Genomic DNA, 15,504 nt, shown 5'->3' with positions numbered 1-15,504 from the left:
CTTACGGGTGTCGAACGACATTAGGGTAAGTAATTAATTAGAGAATTTACATTTTTGGGTGAACTAACCCTTTAATATCCAGTCCTAAACAAGGGGACAGAAAAGATATAATAAGTATAATAATGAATGTTATTCAGCTATCTGTCCAGCTCTTCTTCTGAGAAGTGAGTACCATAAACTGACCCAACAAGAGGATTGACTAACCTGCCCTGTACTCATGAATAATTTATTAGGTAGCTGAATAACAGGCTCCTTAGGCCTTAGCTTACTTTCCATCATGGTAAGTGGGCCCAACTTCAGTTTAGGTTGCCCCAATTCCAACATGATAGACAGTTCCCATGGCTTATTTTTACTCGACTCTTAAGTTTTAGTTTGAAAACAACCTTTTGCATCTTTTGGATGTGGAGACTGGAAGAAAGGGAAGAAATAGTAGGAAAAGGGGCTTGGATGGCGCCCCACTTAATCACTCTCCTCTTCAATCCTTTTTGCCACACCCAAAGCCCTCAGATCCATGCACTAAAAATGCTTGGAAATGCTTGGGAAGCCACACTTGCCTCCTGCTCTTCTCTCCAGGAATACGTTCATGGTGAGGAAGCAGATTTATGAGGAGAATGGACCCCGGTGAGGGATATACTTCCCAAAGGCAGATGACTGCGCTTTTGTCTCTCTAAACCTGTCCAACACCATCTCAATGGCAGTGCCAAAAAAGTCCAGAGGACGAGACAGGGCCATCAGTAAGTTTTATACATTTTCCTGATGCCTGACAGATGCCTTTCCTTCACTATTGAGTGGGCCACATGCTTGGTTGCATGATGAGCTAGATCTGTGGCTATATACAGTTCAGAGACCGTACTGGACTGTCCTCACATAATGTCCAAAAACTCCACCAGTTTGAGTGGCCGCTGCATACACTCTGCCCACCAGCCTGGATGTTGTCTGACATGGCTTAGAGGGCAAAACGTGAGCCTTCATCATCATGACGATAAACCTCCTATAACCCTGCTCACACAACCCCTCCACATTTGAACGCGAGCAGAGTATGGATGGCTCCACAAATCTGACAGCTCAAAGTACAGCTCTGAGAGAAAAGGAGGCTCACCGGAGCGGCACACTGCAGATATCGTTTATCTAAGCGACCATCTGCAGTCTCGTGTTTCGAGCCGGATCAGTTCAGGCTGTGGCATGAGTCATACACTCCAATAGGTCATCATATTCAATCCTTTACTGCATGGAGCAGGAAATAGATCTTTTAGATATAGCCATCTCAAGGCCAACGAGACCTCGTTTAACACGGAAGAAGCCACCCATAAATACGGCCAGCTGGGAGTGGAGCTTTCTCAGTGGGAAATCAATGCAATGATTTGCACACACATGCATTTTCCCTCGAGTGCTGAAGATACACAGCTTGTACAAAAAAAGGGACCATACAAGATCATACAACCCCAAATCCCAAAAAGTTGGGATATTTTGTCAAATGCAATAAAATCAAGAATCTGTTATTTGTTAATTCTCTTTAACCTTTATTTTACTGACAAAAGTAAAAATATTTCGCTGACCAACCAAGTGTATTTTGTAAAAATCAACAAATTTAGATTTTAATGGCTACAACACACTCCAAAAAATTTTTTGGGGACAGAGGCATGTTTACAACTGTCGCATTACCATTCCTTTTAATTACACTTTTTAAATGTTTGAGAATTGAGGATATTAATTGTCAAAGTTTTGCAAGTGGACTTTTTGCTCAATCTTGCCTAATACAGTCTGTGGTCGTCTGATTCTTCTTTTCATGATAGGCTATTCATTTTCAATAAAAGACAGATCTGGACTGCAGGCAGGCGGTCAAGCACATCCCTTCTATGGTGTTATGTCTAGAAACCACTCTGTTTTAGCATGTGCAGTATGAGGCCTAATATTGTCTTGCTTCCCAGGAAAGACGTCATCTTGATGGAAGTATATGGATCTGTACAATCCCAATATACACCTCCATATCAAGATGACATCTGATGCACCATCATACCATGACAGATGTTTGCTTTTGCATCTGTCACTGATGAAAGTCTGGATGGTCCTTTTTGTCTTTGAGACTTTGAACTCAAAGTTAGTTTTTCCCCAAAACAAGCTGAAATGTGGATACATCAAACCACAACACACATTTCCACTGTCTTCTGGACCATCTGAGATGAGCTCGGGCCCAGAGAACTCAGCGCCATATCTGCATTGTACAGATGTAAAGCTTTCCGTTTCCATAAGGAGATTCAAGATGCAGCAGCAGACAACAGTTTTCTGAAGTACTCCCCAGCCCACGTGACTATATTTAGCCCATGTGTAGCATGTTATGCCATGCAATATAAGGTCTCAAATGTCACACGCATTCAACAGAGGTCTCCTGCCTTGTCCTACATGAAATAAGATTTCTCTTGATTCCCTGAATCTTTTGACATTATTATGTATTGTAGTTCGTAAAAGACTTAAATACATTGCAATCTTGCATTGAGAAATGGGATTTTTGAACTGTTTGACAATTCTCTCATGAAATTTGACACAAAGTGGTGAGTCATGACCCATCTTTGCTTGCAAAGTCTTTTGGTGGATGCTCCTTTTATACCAAAACACGATACCCTCACCTATTACCAGTTTACCTGCTAATTTTGGGCTGATTCAAAACAGTTTAACTTGGATATTCTACAGACTTTTAAAGGGTTAGTTAATCCAAAAAGGAAATGTATGTCATTAATGACTCACCCTAATGTCATTCCACACCCGTAAGACCTCCGTTCATCTTCGGAACACAGTTTAAGATATTTTATATTCAGTCCGAGAGCGTATGGAAGTTTATGCACACTATACTCTCCATATCCAGAAAGAGAATAAAAACATCATCAAAGTAGTCCATATGTGCCATCAGTTAGTTAAAGCTACACTGTGTAACCTTTTTAGTTTATTCTTAGCTAAAAACACTTAGTTCTTTCAAAAATATATGTGCTCATTAATGTATATTTACTTCTTTCAATTAATAAAGTATTTTCATAAGTTTATAATATGCTATTGAAAATACATACGGGTGAGGGGTTCGAATGCCGGTCGCCATGTTGCTCCTCCATCTTGAAAGTACATTAGCCAAAGAGGGACATACCCGTAAATTCAAGCTTCGCTTTTTGCCGAAATCGAAATTGAGAGGAACAGAAACTAATATTCACTGGATTGTCATATACCTTTACACCGCTAGATGGGGGGAAATATCACATAGTGTAGCTTTAATTAGAATCTCTTGAATCATCGAAAATACATTTTTGGGGAAAAAATTTACATTTACATTTTTTCCCCAATCAGCGGATTGATTCATGATTCGGATCGCGTGTCAAACTGCCAAAATCATGTGACAATGGCGATCCGAATCATGAATCAATAATTTGATTCACAACCATTTGAATCTTTATTTGATGATTGAAAACAAACAGGGAAGCGAAGACAATGCTGAATAAAGTTTTAGAATAAAGCTGTCATAGTTTTTGGACCCAAATGTATTTTTGATGCTTCAAGAGATTCTAATTAACTAACTGATGTCACATTTAGACTACTTTGATGATGTTTTTATTCCCTTTCTAGACATGGACAGAAGTGTGCATACACTTCCATACGCTCTCGGACTAAATATAAATATCTTAAACTGTGTTCTGAAGATGAACGGAGGTCTTACGGGTGTGGAAAGACATTAATGACATTAAATTTTATTTTGCCTCTGTTGCAGCTATTTTGGATTGTGTTGCAGCCATCAAAATGTGTATATATTGAAAACAGTCGAATTTCATTTTTTGTACTTTCTTCAGAGAATCACAGATTCTTGATTTTATTATGTTTTACAGAATGCCCCAACTTTTCTGGATAGATATACCCACAGTTTTCACAGATTGTACAGTTTCTGAGGCTTGGCCAGACTTACTGTGTTACTCTTTGGCTTTGTGTCATTGAAAGTGACTGTGAGACAGTTGAGATCTACAAATGGAAAGAAATAAAAATAGTAATTGATTTAAATTTGGTCAGGTAAAAAATAATCTAAACTGATATAAAAAAAAAAAAGGAAAAACCTTTTCATTCAAATAATTTCACTTTACCTTCAGTTTTGTTTTCTGGTATTGCTGAAATTTGGGCACCAGTGGTTCTGAGTGAGAACCCCTTTTCAACCTCCCTGTTGCTTAGAGACACCTAAAAGTAATGTGAAGGTCATATGAGGTCAAGTAAGATTTGCTAGTCGCTTTTTTAAGCCTCTTTGAAACTATAGACTCACAAGAAAACGTCTCGGTTACGTATGTAACCCTCGTTCCCTGAAGGACGTACGTCGGACTTAGACCGACGAATTGGGATCCCTTCTGGGAGCCCCTATCAGCTTCGAGATGTAGAAAACTGGCCAATGAACATTGGCGTGCGTGCTTTGCATAAAGCGGAAGCGATCACCATGCACCGTTGTTTTTCACTAAGGAGCCTAACCGAGGCTGCAGTGATGGTACAGCAACTGTGGCGACGGGACGTACGTCTTCGTTCCCTCCTTCAGGGAACGAGGGTTACATACGTAACCAAGACATTCCCTTTCAGTTGGTCACGTTCGACGTACGTCGGACTTAGACCGACGAATTGGGATCCCTATGGAAAACGCCACAGTTACTCGGACCCCGTAGGAGATAACGTGTGGAATACACGTATGGACTGGCTGTGGGCAGTGCTCCATACGGGAGTCCCAGGGGTGGCCCCGGCCCTGATGGCACTAAGACGGCAGAGCGGGCTCTGTCAAGGAAAAGACACAGCTCACCGTAGGGAGCCGTACCGTGGAGAATACACATATGGGACCGCCGTGGGGGTCACTACATATGGAACCCAGCCTAACACAAGTTCCACACTGCATACGAGTGTTAAACCTGGTGTCAGACGCTCTGCCATGCCTGACTGCCGTGGGTTGTGGAGGACTCGACAGGGTTCGCCATGCTGGGGAACTCGACTGGAGCACATAAGCGCACGTATCCGTTCCATGAGGAAGGGAGTGGCGCAGCAAGCCGACATTAGAACAGGCACTTCGGTGCTACCGACTATGAGAAGTGAGTACACGGGAAGATACCGGTTCTACACGTAGGCTATAAAATCTAGCAAACGTGTTGGGTGTTGCCCAGCCCGCAGCTCTACAAATATCTGTCAGCGAGGCGCCACGAGCCAGCGCCCAGGAAAAGGCTACACCCCTGGTGGAGTGGGCTCTAATCCCGAGCGGGCAGGGCACGTCTTGGGACTCATAAGCCAAGATAATGGCATCCACTATCCAGTGGGCCATCCTCTGCTTGGAGACAGCCTTTCCCTTCTGCTGTCCTCCGTAACAGATGAAGAGCTGCTCTGAAGTCCTAAAGCTTTGCGTTCTGTACACATACGTCCAAAGTGCTCAGACAGGACAGAGAAAAGCCAGGGCTGGGTCTGCCTCCTCCGAAGGCAGCGCTTGCAGGTTCACTACCTGGTCCTGGAAGGGAGTGGTGGGAACCTTGGGCACGTATCCGGATTCCAGGCACGATTCGTCGACCAAAAATGCCTGCAGGTCCCCTACCCTCTTGATAGAGGCCAATGCAGTCAGGAGTACTGTCTTTAGAGACAGAATTTTTAACTCCACTGACTGCAAAGGCTCAAAAGGAGGTCTCTGAAGTGCACTAAGCACCAGAGACAGGTCCCAAGAAGGTATAGAGGGGGGGCGAGGTGGATTTAATCTCCTCGTGCCCCTCAGGAACCTGACGATCAGGTCGTGCTTCCCCAAAGACTTACCTTCTACTAGTTCGTGATTGGTAGCGATTGCGGCCACATACACCTTGAGGGTGGAGGGAGACAGCCTTCTCTCCAACCCATCTTGTAGGAAGGAAAGCACGGCCCTGACCAAACACCTTCGGGGGTCTTCTCGATGAGAAGAGCACCAGTCGACGAACAGGTTCCACTTCAACGCATAGAGGTGCCTCATAGAGGGAGCTCTAGCGGAAGCGATGGTGTCTGCTACAGCCTATGGCAGACCACCTAGAACCTCCGCGTCCCGTCCAGGGACCAGACATGGAGTTTCCAGAGGTCTGGACACGGGTGCCAGAGGGTGCCCCGTCTCTGAGTCAGGAGGTCCTTCCTCAGAGGAATGGGCCAAGGAGGTGCTGTCGCAAGGAGCACTAGTTCCGGGAACCATGTCCTGTTGGGCCAGTACGGCGCCACCAACAGGACCTGCTCCTCATCCTCCCTGACCTTGCACAAAGTCAGTGCAAGAAGGCTCACTGGGGGAAACGCATATTTGCGTAGGCTCCGGGGCCAGCTGTGTGCCAGCACATCCATGCTGAGGGTCCCCTCGGTCAGGGAATAAAACAACTGGCAGTGAGCCGTGTCCGGGGGCCCCGAAGCGGTCCCAGATCAGCTGGATCACCTGGGGATGGAGTCTCCACTCTCCCGGAAGCACTGGCTGTCGTGAGAGCTCGTCGGTCCCACGATTGAGCAGGCCCGGAATGTGAGTGGCACGAAGTGACCTCAGATACTTCTGACTCCATAACAGGAGGTGGCGGGCGAGTTGTGACATGCGACGGGAGCGTAGACCACCCTGTTTGTTGATGTACGCTACGGCCGCAGTGCTGTCCGTACGGACCAGAACGTGCTTGCCCTGGAGCGGCATCTTGAAGTGGCTCAGGGCAAGACAGACTGCTAACAACTCCAGGCAGTTGATGTGGGATTACAGTTGAGGCCCGTCCACAGACCTGAAACTGCACCACCTCGGGACTCGGTCGTGTAGCCAGCGTTGAAGCAGTCTCATATGGATCATCCGAGCGGCGTCATTGCCGCTACGGATACCATATGCCCCAGGAGCCTCTGAAATTGTTTCAGTGGGACCGCCGTCCTGCGTTTGAACGAATTCAAGGCGATTGGAGAGGCGCCTGAGGGCGGCAAGGCATGGAAGCGTTGCACACCGCCAAGCGTGCTCTCTTGGCACCCAGAGATTTTGGAAACTGCTCTTTTTGCGAAGTTTTGGGTACCACCGGCCGTGAGGCCAGGGGCGTGACAGATGTTATTGTCACAAAGGAGCCCCCCGGCCCGGGGGGAGGAAGTGGTGCTGCTGCCACTTCCTGTTGAGCAGGATCCTCCATCTCTGGGTGGCCCGTCTCAGGGTCTCTTACGACGACGCTTGCCACCTGGCTTGGCAGCGGCCTGAGCGGGCTGGATGTCCTTCCCGCGGCCGGCTCCACGCCTACGCCTGGGTGGAGGCTGCTGCTGGGCTGCGGCGGGGTGGAGGCCGGACCACCAAGGTGGACATCGCCTGGCCAATAGCACGGGCGGTGGTTTTCGTCGCCCGTAGGGCGAGGTCCGTCGCCGTCCAGAGCTCCCGGAGGAGTTCTGGGCCCGGACTACCCTAGTGCATGTCCATGAGTGCCTGTGCTTGGTGCACCTGAAACAGCGCCATAGCATGCAGGGCGGAGGCGGCCTGGCCACAGGACCTATAGGCCTTCGCGGTCAGACCCTACATGCCCTGGATGGGAGCTTCGGGTCCCCGCGCCAGCTAGAGGCGGACGTCGGACACAGTTGCATTGTGACGGCCCGCTCCACCAGCGGGAGACCCTCATACCCCCTGGCCTGCCCGCCGTCAAGGGTAGTGAGGAGGGAGGAGCCACTAGGTCGCCCACGGGCGCTAAATGGTGCTTTCCACGACCTAGTCAGCTCCTCATGCACCTCTGGGAAGAAAGACACTGGAGCGGGACGCTGAGAACCAGCGCGGCCCGCCCCGAGAAACCAATCGTCCAACCTAGAAGGTTCGGGACGTGGTGGAGGGTTCCCCTCAAGCCCGACCTTTTCGGCGGCCCGGGAAAGCATAGCCGTCAACTCCGGGTCTGACTCGACCGTTGCCACTCTCCCAGATGGAGGCAGTACAGCCGAATCTTCATCCCCAGAGGTCTGAAACTCCCCCTCCAATGCAGCGAGCGACATCTGTTCGTCCGCGGGTGCCCCAAAAGACACCGTCGGCTGCGCATGTGTGGGGCCGACGGGGTCCCAGGGAAGCACCACCGGTTGCGGCGCTTGTGAGGGATTAGGGTCCCGCGGAGGCTCACTCGACGGGTTTGCCCTAACCATGATCCTCAGGTCACCCCGGCCATCCATCAAAGTAGGTCTATTCTGCTGGGCAGGAATAGACCTAGATCGAGCTATGGGTAGGGGGACTCCACCTTCCCGGAGGTAGGCGAGTCTCGACCTAAGCGCCGAGATAGTCATGTTCCCGCAGTGAGAACACGAACTATACACAAATGCTGCCTCAGCGTGCTCTAAGCCCAGGCACGTGATACAGCGCTTGGGACCGTCAGCGGGCGACAGGGAACGACCGCATCCAGAAACGCACGGGTGGAAAGAAATCTTGAAAAGGACGGCACGTTACCCGTGTAGCTCTTTTTGTGAGGAAAATTTGCTCTTTTAGGTGTTGAATGCACCCAGGGATCGACCGTGGCAGAAATAAACAGGTTTTGTGTGCAGCCTGTTTTCTGCTCTCACCAGAAAAAGGAACACGCCCACCGAACCAACTGTGTGTGGTGTGTGGTGTGTGTGTGTGTGTAAAGTGCAATTTGCTCAGTTTGCTGTGAAAACAGCAGCTCTCTCAGCAGCAGTGAGATCGCGGTCGCACTGTCTGAAGCCGTCTGGCCAACACAAGAGCAATTTCCCCCGGCATGCTTTCTCTCTCTCTCTTTGCTATATAGCAGGCAGTCAGATGCTTCATCAACGCCGTTCGGCTCCGAAGTGAATGACAACGGTGCATGGTGATCGCTTCCGCTTTATACCTGCGCAGCGGGGCGGGGTGCGATATGCAAAGCACGCACGCCAATGTTCACTGGGCCGTTTTCTACATCTCGAAGCTGATAGGGGCTCCCAGAAGTGATCCCAATTCGTTGGTCTAAGTCCGACGTACGTCGAACGTGACCGACTGAAAGGGAACTGAATATCAGCAACAGACACATTGTGTGTGACTACATTAAAGTTCTGTATAAATACGTCAAGAATCACATTCACATAGACACTCACTTTTAGATAGCTAAAGGAGATCAGAGCCCCACACAGCTCGGCAGGCATCTTCTTCTGTTTGACATTGTCTGAGGGAAGAATGTGGGCATTAAATGTTGGCCAAATAAACCACTGGCCTATTTTGTTTTGTGTGCCAATGACTATACTCATCCTGACTTTTGTTGCTGAATATAGTTCATAAGTTCAAAACAGTTGAAGTCTCTCACACACCTTTTTGTGCTACTTGGGCCATTTTGAATTCTGGGAAATCCACTTCCAGATCTGTGACAAAAACTTCTTCCAAAGCTTCTTTGGAATTGTTGGATAAGTAAATCTACGAAAGTAAAACAGAAAATAAAAACAAGACTGTTATGTATTATTTTAGAAAGTGTTTTATAAATCATTAAGCACTTCAAACATAAACAGCTTGACATTCTGAACAAATTTGTGTGCTTTCTCTTCTCTCATACTGCTTTCACATCCTTTATGCTTATCTAGCATTAATTGCGAACCACTAAATCACACCTGATTTTCATTGGATCATAGCTGAAAAAAGCTGACTACATAAAACATTACAAAAGGGTCATTAGATCTCACCTTGATGTAGTAAATGTTAAAGTACACAGGCTGCTGTCCCATGCGCACGTAGTACGAGACGATGTCAGCTAAGAAAAGGTCAGATTCGTGTGGCTTGCCACTGTTGGACTGGAAGAATAAAAATAAAACATAGCAGAACCATTTGCATGTAAAGTTAATTATAATATAAAAAATGACATTGACATAATTCACTAGGATCAATGTTTGATGACTCTAGTGAAAAAGAAGTGTTAAATTCTTCAAAACATAAGTATTGTATTTTTTTGTACTTGAAGAAAATAAATATTAATGAAGCTATTTCCACGACAACATTTATTTACACACTTAAGTACACTTTTAAAAAGTGACATTTAGCCATATTTCCAAAACAATAACAAGTTAGACTTTTCGAAAGTCCACTTTAGACATTCTACTAACTATAAGTAACTTTGCATCTACATGTCAAATGACTCTTATTAATTTGCAACTACATGTTGTCAGGGTTATGTTCAATTTAGTTCAGTTTCTGTCATGTTTGTATTAGTTCTTGTTTGTTTCCATAGTTACTCAATTGTTAGTCACATTCAGGAGTTCATGATTTAGTTCCTCATTTACTCTATGTTGACAGTTTATATTACGTTAACACGTTCAGGAATTTGTTATGATCATAAATCATGATGCATTTATTAGTAAAGTAATTTCATGTTCATCTTTGTCTTGTGAGTTTCTACTACAAAGCCTTTACATTTGTGACACATCAACTAACTGCTACCCCTGGTTTTACTCACAGATAAGCCCTGTCTGTAAAACCAGGCCCTAGAGTATTATAGACTTTTAGGGTTAGGGTTAGTAGAATAAGTTGGCATATATAGTTGCAAAGTGACTTAGTCAGTAAAATATCTGGGACCATCAAAATAAAGTGTTAGCAGATATTAAGCACACAGTCTAATTCTCTAATAACTCCTTTTTATAGTTAGTAGAATATTTAAAGTGGACAATCTAAATAAAGTGTTACCTAAAAGTATTTCACAAAATAAATATGTACTTAAGTCCAATTTAAGTGAGTCAAAACAATGAAAATACATTTTCATTTAATTTAATTTAAGATGCAATTAAGAACCCGAAAACATTACATTCAGTTCTCATTTTGAAGTATATTATTTCCGTAATGAGTACTCTATTCTTAGAAGTGTTAAAGTGAAATCTTTTTCACTGGGGGGGTGTTTAAATATGTATCATGAGCGTGGCAATAAAAATTTATTCTGTCATTTGTTTACACATTTCTTGATATTTAAAGCAATAAATAGCCTAACAAATGATTAAAAAAAATCTAAAATGCCAGTTGAATGGATCATGTTTTTCACAAAGAACAGTTGCTAGCTTTGCATTTATACAAGGAAATGGCCAGAGAAAAAAAATACCTGAAAGAGAAACTTTCAAACTTCCTCATTCCATACTGACTGACATCACTTACTAAAAATATATCAGCATATTTATTTATTTTTACCCAAGAATGGCTAATATGCTAAATATCTGTCTATCTTTTGACATACCGTTCTTACAAGATCAGGAATGATCTGTCCAAGACTACAGACATTGCATTCGTACCACGGATCCACCATTCCAAGATAAGATCCCAGAGCACAGAAATTACTGCTTGTAGAGGGCACAGTCTCCTAAAACAAAAGTTCTATAAGGTCATGCTAGTTCTGCTAAAATGGAAGGTACTTTTTATATGAAAGTACACTAGTATACTATTCACATGTATTCATCACAGTACACTTGCCAGACGTGAACTTAAAGATAAAGAAAGGGTTTAAGTCTTTGAACCTTCACAGGGGAAGCTGCAGACGACTGGCGAGCAACGGGGATGTAGTACATCTGTAGGTTGACTTTCATCGTAAGAAACCGTCTCCTGGCTTCCCTTTTCCTGTGAAGCAAAGCCAGACAATTCAATCAAACAGTGGTGTGAAAACAGGGATCTGAGGGTTTTATAAAAAGGAAACAAAACATACTGATAACTTCCTCATTACAGAGAATTAAGAGGCGTCTTCAACAAATTGAAGTGAACTGTTTATGGGGTCTTTACACTATGTTAACTCTATAACAACCATATACATCATCACCATTTTTCTACAGTATATTTTAATGTTATTATTGTTTTAATCCATTTTTAGGACGATTAGTTTGTCCCCTTCCAATCAAATTGTATATTAAAAATAAAAAGGGTGATAAATAAATAAACTAATATATAGGGGTGAGCTGTCCTGATATCATTACGATCAAATAACCTCATTAAAATAATACAATTACTGAAAAGAAAACCTTAATAAGTACTTTGGCAAAGTCTTTTTGATTACTATGTCTTAGGAGAAAGTCACTCTGTGATTCAGAAAAATCAGGTGGTGCAACCAACTTTAAGAAAGTGGTTTCACAGTATCACTTTAGAATACTGTTTTGCATTAATACATAGCTACACAGGAATAAATGAGCAATGGACTACAACTATTAACTAGCAAGATACTCTGATTAATGAATTAGTAAGTATAAGCGCTCAGCTGAACATGGTAATTCACTGTTAGCTAATCCGCAAGTATTATTTTTTCATACCTCCCAGAGGACTACTAAGAACTACTATATACAGGTTCATAATTACTGTGAATAATGCATATTGTATAATTAATTAAAAAAATGAAGATCACCCAGTAATGACTCAAGGATTACCAAGACATTTAGAAGGAATTACTAATAATTTAATTCCTAATTAACTCCCTAATATTACCTAAAATATTAAATTTAATTATATTCATTTTCATTGTATTTCATTTCAGTCATTTGCAAGTCATTGCAAGCTTTTTGAGAGGTTTTTGTAAGGATAATAATGTTACGAGTGAAGAAAGTGAAGATCATGGTAACCCACAGTAATGACTGTTTACTGTGTTTTACTATCCAAAAACTTTAATGACTACAATGACTTCAGTCATTACTAGAGAGCTATCATGCTTTTCACTTTAGAATACTAATCCAAACAAGTAATAATTTGTTTTTCCTTCTGAAGGATTTGGTAATACTCGAGTCATTACTAGCAGGTTATCATGATCCTCACTTTAGAATTAATGATACACTATGCATTAATGATGTTAATTATGAACCTATTTAAAAGCCCTCTAGGAGATATGAAAAATAGTAGTTAGTGGTTAGCTTATAGTGAATTACAACATTCAAATGAGTGCTAATACTTACTAATTAGTTAATCAGAGTTTCTTATTACATAATAGTAGTTACTAAAGTGTTAATAATGCCTTACTCATTTGTTCCTGTGTAGTTATTCATTAATGACGGAACAGTATTCTAAAGTGTTACCGATTTTTCTTTTCTTTATCATAGACACTGTCATGTGCCTTTGACCCAAATAATAACATAACATAATATATCACAGATGACATATTGTCTCCTACCTAAACCAGTAGTACGCCCTGGCTAGCCTTCCCACTGCCCGGTCATCTCCCATCACCACTATTTTAGCAGTGAAGTCCCGTTCTTCTTTGGGCAAGGTGGTCCCACTGTTTCCTGCTCTCCTCTGCAGTGTGCCACTGCTGCCAGCCGTGCCCGTCTCCTCCAGTGCGTCCTGCATCAGAGCCATGCTGTCAGTGACCGACGGCTTCACCTTGATTCCTCCACGCCGTGAGAGTCGCCCACTGGTTTGTTCAGACTTTAAGCATCTTTCTCCAGTAAATTCCATGTCAGAAGTCTCAGTTCCCTGCATGTCACGCTCTATACCGCTGTCCGTCGACATGATAGAGTGGCGCGGCATCTCTGAGATGAGCTCTGTGTGGAGGTCCGACATATAGAACTCATCTGCGTTGAGAGAGAGGTTTTCACAGTAGGATCCAGAACGGATGAATTTGGCCAGTTCTCTCCCTGTGAGAGACACAATCAAAAATATATGTTGCATTTTAGTGAACAGCCTCATTTCAGTAACTTTCTTTGGTTTGGATGAGTTCATGTGTGCTAGTTTAGATTAGTTTATTGAGTCGGCTACTGGATAGGCGAAACAGTCAGCGGTTTATATTTCAACCCTGAAATATTGTTTTTGTTGCTGTAATTTAATGAAGTTAGTTTATTTCAGTCCCCAAATAATATAAAAAAAAACAAAAAAAAAAAAAAACATTTAATTTACTGTGTAGTAATCTCACACATATCTCCTTCTAGACTATCATCAGATATGCTATATTGCCAAATGTATTGGGGCACCCCTCCAAATCATTGAAGTCAGGTGTTCCAATTGCTTCCATGGCCAAAGGTGTATAAAATACCTGCATCTAGGCATGCAGACTGCTTCTAAAAACCTTTAGGGAAGAATGGGTCACTTTCAGGAGCTCAGTGAATTCAAGCGTGGTACAGTGATAGGTTGCCACATGTGCAATAATTCCATTGGTGAAATTTCCTCACTAAATATTCCACAGTCAACTGTTTGTGGTATTATAACAAAGTGGAAGCAATTAAGAATAACTGCAACTCAACCACAAAGTGGTAGGCCATGTAAAATCACAGAGCGGGGTCAGCGTGTGGCGACATCAGTGCATAGACGTAATCAACTTTCTGCAGAGTCAATAGCCACAGACCCTTTAAACTTTGTGTGGCCTTCAGATTAGTTCAACAGTGTGTAGAGAGCTTCATGGAATGAGTTTCCATGGCCGAGCAGCTGCATCCAAGTCATACATCACCAACTGTAATGCAAAGCGTTGGATGCAGTGGTGTAGCACGCCACCACTGGAATCTAGAGCAGTGGAGACGTGTTCTCAGGAGTGACGAATCACACTTCTCTGTCTGGCAATCCGATGGATGAGTCTGGGTTTTACGGTTTCCAGGATAACGGTACTTACCTGACTGCATTGTGCCAATTGTAAAGTTTGGTGGAGGGGGATTATAATGTGGGGTTGTTTTTCAGGGGTTGGGCTTGGCCCCTTAGTTTCAGTGAAAGGAACTATTAATGCTTCAGCATGCCAAGACATTTTGGACAATTTCATGCTCCCAACTTTGGGTTAAAAGAATTGAAACTGTTATACCTGCATGGTGTGGGCCAACTCCATATTAAACCCTACTGATTAATTATTTCCCTGCCAAACACGTACATTTCCGTTATTTGTGAGAAAATGCTTCCCGGCCCAAAAAACGGAATATTCCGGGTTTCCGTGTTTTCACTGTCAGAAGCTAGGGGGTGCTATTACACCCCTATTATACACCGCTATTATCTTCTGAATGAGTACTAAATCTCCTGATCAAAACACACGCAAAGAATACGCACTAAAACAAGTGATCGTATGTAGTTTTTTCTTTGTTGTTGTTTAAAAGAAGATGGGCAGCTCTTTCTTTTGATATATTGCATGCTCAGATATTCATAAAACAAATGCATGTAAAGGCAGACGTCCCAAAACCTTTGGCAATATAGTGTATTTAAAAAAATGTCACAAACTATGCTTAGATTCACCAAGATACCAAAATCTGCAATCTAAGACATTTTATCTTGAGTTAAGAAAACACACAACATAACATAACATTTCCTATTGCATACCAGCCCAGAAAAGGTGTTCATTTTAAATAATACAATGAGGAATTGAAAATATTTGACAAGTGTAAAGAAGGCACTAATGGGTATTTAATAGCGGGAATAAAGTGTTTGATAAGCATTTTGGCCTATATTTAAAACTGGATGTGATGTCCTTATGTTGCTCAGACTGGCCAGCACATCCACTACAATGTGTGCAGCTCATTTGGCAACAATGCTCAAAAACATGGCTCCCTTCTTGGAACTTTGAGGACACCTTTACTGATCAGGCAAATCAATATGGTCAGTGTTAGGTGTAGAGGTGGGCTTTAGTGATAGGGCAAATAAAGTCC

The 15,504-nt window shown here is 43.3% G+C and overlaps 1 protein-coding gene across 7 annotated transcripts in view; it reads right to left on the bottom strand.

Annotated features, from left to right (window-relative positions):
• LOC137094190 (phosphoinositide 3-kinase regulatory subunit 6) overlaps positions 1 to 15,504 on the bottom strand; it is a 34,979-nt gene that overhangs the window by 3,013 nt on the left and 16,462 nt on the right. For all 7 annotated transcript variants that reach the window (XM_067459533.1, XM_067459529.1, XM_067459531.1 and 4 more), the window contains 8 exons: positions 13,062 to 13,524; positions 11,434 to 11,533; positions 11,157 to 11,279; positions 9,625 to 9,732; positions 9,259 to 9,361; positions 9,049 to 9,116; positions 4,113 to 4,203; positions 3,941 to 3,993 (listed from right to left, as the gene is read on the bottom strand). In XM_067459533.1, the coding sequence (XP_067315634.1) occupies positions 3,941 to 3,993; positions 4,113 to 4,203; positions 9,049 to 9,116; positions 9,259 to 9,361; positions 9,625 to 9,732; positions 11,157 to 11,279; positions 11,434 to 11,533; positions 13,062 to 13,524 (1,109 nt within the window). The remainder of the gene's footprint in view (positions 1 to 3,940; positions 3,994 to 4,112; positions 4,204 to 9,048; positions 9,117 to 9,258; positions 9,362 to 9,624; positions 9,733 to 11,156; positions 11,280 to 11,433; positions 11,534 to 13,061; positions 13,525 to 15,504) is intronic.

Source organism: Pseudorasbora parva, chromosome 12 (assembly GCF_024679245.1).
Source record: "Pseudorasbora parva isolate DD20220531a chromosome 12, ASM2467924v1, whole genome shotgun sequence".
Classification (NCBI taxonomy): domain Eukaryota; kingdom Metazoa; phylum Chordata; class Actinopteri; order Cypriniformes; family Gobionidae; genus Pseudorasbora; species Pseudorasbora parva.
Note: the sequence above shows the minus strand (reverse complement) of the source record. Positions and strands in the feature narration are given on the sequence as shown.